The sequence below is a fragment of the Mirounga leonina genome, unplaced genomic scaffold (assembly GCF_011800145.1).
Source record: "Mirounga leonina isolate KUSES-001 unplaced genomic scaffold, KU_Mleo_1.0 Mir_154, whole genome shotgun sequence".
Classification (NCBI taxonomy): Eukaryota; Metazoa; Chordata; class Mammalia; order Carnivora; family Phocidae; genus Mirounga; species Mirounga leonina.
The window spans coordinates 32,560,847-32,569,280 of NW_023270389.1; the positions used below are offsets into that span (position 1 = coordinate 32,560,847).

Here is an 8,434-nt window from a genome sequence, read left to right on the forward strand (position 1 = left end):
TAGCTGCATGCAAGGTCAGCTCCAGCCTGTTGTCCAAAGGGCCCGGTGGGTCTCTTGTAATTGTAGCCCATCTTCATTGAGAGTGTTTCATTTGGTAAAAACAAGCTGTGCTTATTTGGGGAGGAAACTTTTTACAACCTATCTTTCCCTCACCATCACCCCAAACCCTGATCCTTGGAGAAGTCATGATGTAGAGTTTGTATACAAAGAGTAATTTAGATGGAGGGTCTTCTGTTCCAAGAACAAGGACTCTAGGCTCTGTTCCTGAGTCTGCCAAGCCCCTAGACTTCCTCATTTTCCCACTTTCTACTTCTCATTTTCTCTCCCTGCATTAATCGAGGTGAAAGGGCCCTCCAAGGGATATGAGAAAGAGGAAAGAGATGATGTTCAAATCGATATATTTCTGAGAGGGGGAAAAGAGGTTTCCCATAAGGTTAAACAAAATAATGCACGTAGAGCATTTCACTAGCCCCTGGCACAAAAAGGTGCCCAACAGCTGTATGAGGCATTGGGTCGATGGATTGTGCCGGGAACAAGGACGCCGGCAGCGCCTCATGGGGCTGGCTGCTGTCAGGGTGGGGCTGCCAGGAGAATACTTTCCTGAGTTTGCCTGCAGGGTACAGTTGGTGACATGCCACAGTGACCTAACTTGGATTTTTCTGTATGGACACAGAATTGCAAGAAATTCTCATTTGCATGGAGATGGGGAGTTTATTCTTCCTAGAAGCTGCATGTCAAGACCCAGAAGAAAGAGGCATTTCTTAATAATGATTAATCAGCTATATCTCAAAGAAGCAAGAAAAGAAAACGATTAAGGAAATGAGATACTAAGGAAACAAGGAGAAAAATAATCTCCCAAAGGCGGACCCACCCAGTAAACCTTGGCAACATTTCCTCTTATTCACCTGCATAAAAGTGACCAGCCTTTTCTAAGTGGCAAAGAGCTGACAGAGAAGACACAGGAGCGGCCTGGAAGCACCTGGTGAGAGGTGAGGCTCACGTGGGCCTTCGCTGGAGGCTTTTGGGCACACCATCTTAGCCCTTGTCCCTCACTGCTATAGAGAGATGACCTGTCAACATTGTGTATGGCCTGGGTATTTTGTAGGATGGGGAAGGGTACTCCATATAGAGGATGAACCTCCTAGTACCTTGTTCTCAATAAGAAAAGATGGAGAATGGGGAAGAAGGAGGGCAGGAGGGAAGGGAAGAGGAAGGAATATAATATCTACTATAACCTTTTTGTTCTAGGAGCTGTGCTGGGCATTTGATACCTTTTCTTTTTTAAAATAAGGCTTTGCAGTATTAAATAGCCCTTTAAATGTAAGGAGCACTGCTGGTTTAGTGGGACCGGTTCAGGAAGGTGCTCCTGTCTGTCTGGTGGGAGGGGAGCTGCTGGGAAATCCAGTTGAGCCCCGGAGGGAATGCTACTGTCCATGGGATGGTGTGGTGGTAAGGACAGCTGGCTCGAGGGCCAACCCACCTGTCTTCCAGGGCTGGCTCTGCCACTTGCTGGCTGCCTACCTTGGGCAGATGTCTTCACCTTTCTGTGTCAGTTTCCTCTTGGGTAGAATGGGGACAGAAACAACTTACCTCACAGGGTGGTTGTGAGCATTCAATAAGAATTGTGGGAAATGCTCGGCACAATACGCCCCACATGTGGCATGTATGATAAACATTAGCTACTACTGTTTCTGAATTGGCCAAGATGTCTGGGCTCACCTAACCAAACTAAGGGAGGCATCTTTCTCCTCTGCACAATGTCTGAGGCTCCCGGCATGGGGCGATCAGAGGTGTCCCACTGCTTCTGAAAGTCGTCTTGTCAAAGGAAAAACTGTGCTCTTTTCCCAGTCACTTGACTTTCTAGAAGTGTCTTAGTTGCCTTGAGGGAGGCTAGAGCTGTGGGGGACTCTACAGTCTTCCCTGCCAATGGAGAAAGATGAATCAAGCCCTTTGGCATGATGCCTGCCACATGGTGAAGGATCATTCTACAACTGTGTGCTCATGGGGAATGATACTGAGTTACTAAGACATGAGGCAAATGGTTTTCGAAACAGGATTTGCTATTTCTTGGCTTTCTGGAGAAGAGCTTGGGGATTCCAAGGAAGACGGGGGAATGGTGATGGGGAGTGGGGCCCGCTGAGGCTCACACTCTCACACACATGTGCTTTATAGCTCTGGCACTGAGACTACAGTGAGGAGTGGGTGGGGGGCTCTGCAGCCCCGAAGCTTCCTATCTTGTGCACTGCCATAGGCCACACCCACCCCAGCACACACACACACACACGCGCACACACACACACACACTGGGCGGGCACCACGGAGGATGCAGGGCAGAGGGCTGGTCTCATCACACGTGCTGTCCTAAGACTTCTCTTTAAGGCTAAGCCCTGGACTAGTGCTGGGGAAAGTCAGGGGAAAAGACTTCTCTCCATGTGTCCACATGACACCATAGAGTGGTTACATGGAAGAGGCATGGAGGACAGAGGCAGGGAGGGCGATGGGATTAGAAGAGTCTGGCCCTGCCTAGGACTAACGAGTTGCAAACTTGTCCCTCACAGCCCCTGGTTCAGTGGGTGACAGAGGGGAAGCCGCCAACTTGCCCCCCTCTCTCGCTTCATTGTGGCTAATGAGCTGTTTGGAGGTGTCTTGTGCCTCCCTTTCTCATCTTCTCCAGAAGGTGACATCTTCAGAGTTGGCTTCAAACAAATGATTTTAAGCAGATACACATTGGGGGTTTATAATAAAAGGGTGTCGCCTATTTCGGGAGCAAACATTAAAAAAATGTGCTTTTAGGGTTTTTCAGATCTGTTGCCTAATTCCTAGGGCGTATTACCAACCCTGTTTTTCCTATTTAATTTATTAAAAACAATGCTTTTCATCACTGTTGACAAAAGGAGCCCTGTTGAGTCATAATGGAGTGATATCCACACAAATAGACTCCCTGGGACTTGAGAGAGCACTGTATTGTGCTTTCTGTGGTGAAGGTGGGGGCACCGGGGGAGGGAGAGGGCTCGTTCAATTGATTCAAGAAAACCAGAGGAGGAGACACATGACCATGAACTCCACAAGGCTGAGGTACTGAGTCTTGTTTTCTTGGCTGCTGCCTGGTCTGCCTTGAGGTCCAGAGGCAAGCTTGGTCAGGGGTCCCCATTGCTTTCCCCTCTCAGCTGGGCAGCTGACTTTCATCCCTTCCTGCAGGACATGAAGGCACAGCGTGTTTCCCTTTGGCTCATGGCTGCTATGTTCTTCCTGTGCTCAATGCGCACCCGAGGTCTGAGGAGGTGTCTGATTTCCATGGACATACACCATATAGAAGAGGCTTTCCAAGAAATCAAAAAAACCATCGTGAGTATGGGTTCAGGGTGAAGGTGTGGGCAAGGGAGTGTGTCTCACCTTCCATCTTACCTTGAAGAGCAAGTTCCTTTTCATTATCCTTTGTGTCTCAGGGGGACATGGAGTACTCACGGCTTATGTCTGTCCTTATGTTTCCCTCCATAGCAAGCTAAGGACACCTTCCAAAATGTCACCATTCTGTCCACATCGGAGACGCTGCATAGCATTAAGGTATTGGCTTGTATTGGCTCTTTCTGTATTGTTATTTTTATGGTGAAGTGGCCCTGGGCTGAGAAAGAAATCCCTACCCTATCTTCTTCTCCTTCCCAATTTCCAGTGTACTCTTGAAATATTCTCATTTGCCAGCTGATGTGTTAGGGCACACTTGTGTCTCAGGGACTTGGAAACCCCTAGGAGGGATCAAAGAAGCACCACTTACCTAGAGAGGGATTGGGGGTGCCACATGCTCAAATGGGGCAGGTTGTCTGTGGCTCAGGGCAATTCTGGAAGGCTTCATGGGGGAGCAGAGAAAATGAGCAGTGACTTAAAAGTTGAGTTGGCTATGAGTCAGTGGATGAAGGAGGAAGGAGTCTGGAGATCAGGGAGAATGTGTGTGAGATCAATGAATGTGTGTCAGGGGACAGTGAGGCAACCAGGCTTGTGGCATGAGGGTACGTGCAGCTGAGTGAGTTGAGCGGAAGAGGATGAGGTGGAGAAATACACAGGAGTCATCTTACAAAGAACCTTCAAAGCCAGGCTGAGCCTTGACTTTATAATACAGCAATAAGGCGTCACTGTAGGTTCTTGAGCCAAAGACTGTATGACCACAGAATCTTTCAGAAAGACTGTCTGGCGATGTTCTTTACAATGGAAAATGTGAGGCAGGAAAGCCAGTAAAGAGATCCATCCAAACTCTCCAGGCGAGAGGTGTTGAGTATGTTACAAAACAGTTGGCTTACAAGGTGAGAATTCACTTTACAGAAGGGGTCACTGAGAAGTTCCCTTAAAAATGAGCTCCTCCAGTCCTTGTAAGCATTCTAGAAAGATCCTTTTTTTTTTTTTCAGAGATTTATCTGCCAGAGTGCAAAGAATAGTTGCAATGAGTTACTCTTTTTTTTCTTCTGGCTTCTCTGAGTGAGATAATTCTTATAGGCAGTATTGGGCCTGATCCATTTGTAGTAAATAGATGTAGCCACTTACTAAATACTATCCCAGCCAACTGTATGAGAGACTCATAGGATAGTGCAGTTGGAAGGGAGTCAGAAGGCTACCTATTCCAAAGCCATCATTTTCAAATGAGCAAAGACATAGCTTGGGAGAGAAAATGACTAGTCAGTGGTTGAGCCAGTGGTTAAACCCCCAAGCCCCCTTTGTCTCCAGATTCTTTCTCCTCTCTAGGTCCAGAAACAGCTGATGTGGCATAAGAGTCAATGAAGATGCAGGTCTTTATCATATTTCTCCCTCCCTCCCTGTTAAAACAAAGGTATACCACTTTTTGCTCCTTTGGTTAAGGGAACCAGCAGGAGCGAAGAAGGGTTTTGCATCACAAGTAGAGTTTGCCATCTAGGAAAAGCTGCTTGTGAGGCCAAGGAGGCTTTGCTGCTTTAATGCTAATGAAGATGGTTGCACTGTCCCCCTAAACGCTTCACACCCCTCCCTCCTCAGACTGGGCTATAAATCTCCTGCCAAGCAACTCACTGGGTCTCAGGGCAGGGTGTAAATTGCCAGAAGGAAACTCAGCCTGGACAACTGCTCTGAGCTGTGTCCTGGGAATTCAAGGCCCCCTGCCCCTTGGAGACAAAAACACTCTGCTAGCACCCGACATGCCCAGATGTTAGCATTTCTGCAGCTGTCAGTTTCCATTCTTGCAAATCTTAGCTCCATTCAAATGATCCCTGCAGTTTAAAAAGGACAGATTGGGGTGGGGGGGGGGGAGCAGAGCAGGGCGGTCAGGATAAATACAATGTCATTACAATGGAAGGAATAGTGCCCAGCACACACCAGGTATGCAAGAGCTCCTGATATTTATATACATGTATTTATATACAGGTTGAGGGGTGGGAGAGGGTACGGAAGGGCGGACCGCAGCACAACATAAGGAAGTACTTTTCCAGAAAGCTGCTCAGACGTGGATATTTTCAAAAGGGAGACACCGAATTCCGGGAAGGGTTTAAGCTGAAGTTAGTGATGACATGTTGGGATGCTGTAGAGAGAATTCTAGTCTGTGACTGGGCTCCATCGCTTGCTGTTATATTTCCTGGCCATAAAAAAAGAGGAATCGCAATCTCTCGTCATAAGTAGCTTTGATGTGGTGAGAGGACATGGATACTCTGACAACAACATGAATTTTAAAAAATTGACTTGTAGCTATTTTGTTCCTTGATGCCCCTAACAAATAGGCTTCTTTGGTCTCTGAGACGGTAAGAGAAGAGGGTCCCTGGGGCTCTCTCTAACTGTGTCTGTAGCCCTTAGACGTATGCTGCATGACCAAGAACCTCCTGGCATTTTACGTGGACAAGGTATTCAAGGACCATCGGGAGCTGAACCCCCAAATCTTGAGAAAAATCAGCAGCATTGCCAACTCTTTCCTCTACATGCAAAAGGCTCTGCAACAATGTGTGAGTGGTCACATCAGGACTCTCTGTTTCCCGACGGCCCCAGGGAGGGCCCAGGACACGCTGATCTCACTCGGCTTTCTGTAGTGGTTCCTAGACTCAAGGGAAATCCCCTGCCCTGTCATCCATGGGGAGAACTGTCCAGAACCTCCTCAGGGCTTCTTCCCGGCTGATACCTCAGCAGACCCCATTTCCTCATGGATCATCCTCCTGGGGTGACCTTATATCAAAGTATTCCTTCAGTGATCTCAGTGCTGGCAGGTGACAGAGGCATGCCCAGGAGTCAAGGCTCATCATACGTATCTCTCTAGTTTCTTTGTTCGTGGCCCTTTGGGCTTTCCATACCCATTGACCTCTGGGTTGTTCCATCCTATAGTCTATCCCTAAGGGTTGCCTATAAATTCATTGTACTCTATTAAAAACAAAAACCAGAAACGGAACCAAACCCAAACAAACCCACAAAAACTTAGACCAGGAGAAACCCTGGGTTCTAGCCCCAACCCTGCCAATGACTACCCGTGTGACTTTGTGGCGAATTCTCTCTCCTTTCTGTTCCTCCGGTTCTAAAATTGTTAGAAGTCATGACCCCTGCCATACTTACATTAAGATTCATTTAATCAATCATTTAATTCACTAATCCAATATATATTTAGTGCCTTCCCTGCGGGGTCCTGCATTCACCGAGTGGTGACAAGGCAGACTTGGCCCCTACTTTCCTGGCCATTCCAGTCGGGTGAGCTGCAAACCCAGAGAGAAAAACCTGGTCAAACACAGGGCGACTCTATCAACAGACTCTTCTCCCGTCGCTGCTCCAACCCGAGTTGACCCACCTGACCCACCTTAGCTGAACCATAGCTCCACCCTTGGGGAGAAGGAGGAATATCCCTCCTTGGGCGGAAAAAGCAGGCTGGGTGGAAAGGTCCTCTGATGGGTGCTTCCTCCACTTGATCACAGCAGGAGCAGATGCAGTGTCACTGCAGGGACGAAGCCACCAATGCCACCAGAATCATCCACGACAACTATGATCAGGTAAGGGTAGGCAGGGGGAGACGCGGAAGATGGAGATGGGACGTGGGACCCTCATGGAGCATGTGCCAACCCTTCTGCCTCCTCTCCACTCAGAGTCGCTCATTCCCTCAACAAGTGTTTATTGCTGGTCTTCCCAATTCTATGTGTCAGCAAGGAGTGTGTAGGTCTTAGCCCCTTGGCTAATTTCCTGGGCTCCCCTTCTCACGCCTCCACCATTTTCTCCTGCCCTCACATGTCAGAACCTAACCTGTGTTAGATTTGGAGGGAAAGCACACACCATTTCAGATGGGTGTGACACAGGGGGAGTCAAGATCCCCAGTGAACTGTAAGCTGTTGTGCACCAAACATGTTACCTGCTAGGTGTCACTGTGGTCGGTAAGTGCCACCAGCATTCTGTGGGGTGACCAAGAACAGTGTTTCTCACGGGTACGCACATGTAGAACGCACATCTCACACAGAGGTGGAGCAGAAGCAGTGCTTTTCACATGCATTCTTTGGAGACTTCGCCAAAATAAAATGCAGATTCTGGCTTAGTAGGTATGGAATGAGGCCCGAGATTCTGCATTTCAACCACACTCCCAACAGATGCCAATGCTTTGACAAGTCAGGAGGCAGGAGTCTGTTCACAGCTCTGCTGCGTTGTGGAGAGGCTCCATAGGATAATGTTATAACTGGCTAAGACTTGTATTGTTCTTGCCACGAACCAGCTATTATCCCAAGCACACTGCAAATATTAACACATGTTCCTCGTAACGGTGCTATGAACCATTATCTGCATTTGATAAATTAGGAAACTGAGGGAAAAACAATTTGGGTCGCCTGTTAGAAAAATAATTTTGGGGTATGTATGCTCTGCCAATAGAACTGATGGATAAAAGGGAAAGTTCATGATGACTGGAACATGGGGAGAGAATTGAAAACGATTGTGTAGTCTAGAAAGGCAGGTTCTTGTGACGATGTGCCTGGTTTCAGCTGGAGGTCCAGTCTGCTGCCATTAAGTCTCTGGGAGAGCTTGACGTCTTTCTAGCCTGGATTGACAAGAATCATCAAGGAACTTCTGCGGCCTGATGACCAGGAAGCTCACACCCCAGGGAGCAACAGCCCCGGGTGGGCTGCCTGAGGGGAGGCAGATGGGGAAGGCCCCGTTTATATGCAGATGAGGGTGTTTCAAAGAGACCTCTCTCCACTTTGGAATTCTCTCGTCTGGGGCTGGGGTGTTGCAGGGAAAAATCTAGATTTGAACAGATCTCCACGTGGGGCTGCAAGGCCCACTGGCTGGACCCGGGCTGCCTGATCCCACCTAAAGCAGCCAAATAGTCTGCCATCATATTTATAATAAACGGGTCTGTGGAAAGTTTCCTGACGGCCATCATGGAGGGAACGGGTGGGCTCCCCCCTAATTTATTGTGCACTTGTTTATCCCGTGTCTGTGATGCGAGCTGAGCGATGTCCTGTAG

The 8,434-nt window shown here is 48.2% G+C and overlaps 1 protein-coding gene across 1 annotated transcript; it reads left to right on the forward strand.

Moving 5' to 3' along the window:
- Positions 1-3,201: 3,201 nt before the first annotated feature.
- Positions 3,202-8,434, forward strand: IL19 (interleukin 19). The gene is made up of 5 exons (XM_035009539.1): positions 3,202-3,345; positions 3,499-3,564; positions 5,799-5,951; positions 6,903-6,977; positions 7,950-8,434. Exons 1-5 carry the CDS (start codon positions 3,202-3,204, stop codon positions 8,043-8,045), a joined length of 534 nt encoding a protein of 177 aa, XP_034865430.1. The 3' UTR covers positions 8,046-8,434.

Excerpts from the sequence above, each read along its gene's own strand:
- IL19 (XM_035009539.1), top strand. The coding sequence starts at position 3,202 with ATGAAGGCACAGCGTGTTTCCCTTTGGCTCATGGCTGCTATGTTCTTC. Across the intron at positions 5,952-6,902 it reads AAAAGGCTCTGCAACAATGT|CAGGAGCAGATGCAGTGTCA; the intron begins GTGAGTGGTCAC and ends ACTTGATCACAG. Across the intron at positions 6,978-7,949 it reads TCCACGACAACTATGATCAG|CTGGAGGTCCAGTCTGCTGC; the intron begins GTAAGGGTAGGC and ends GCCTGGTTTCAG.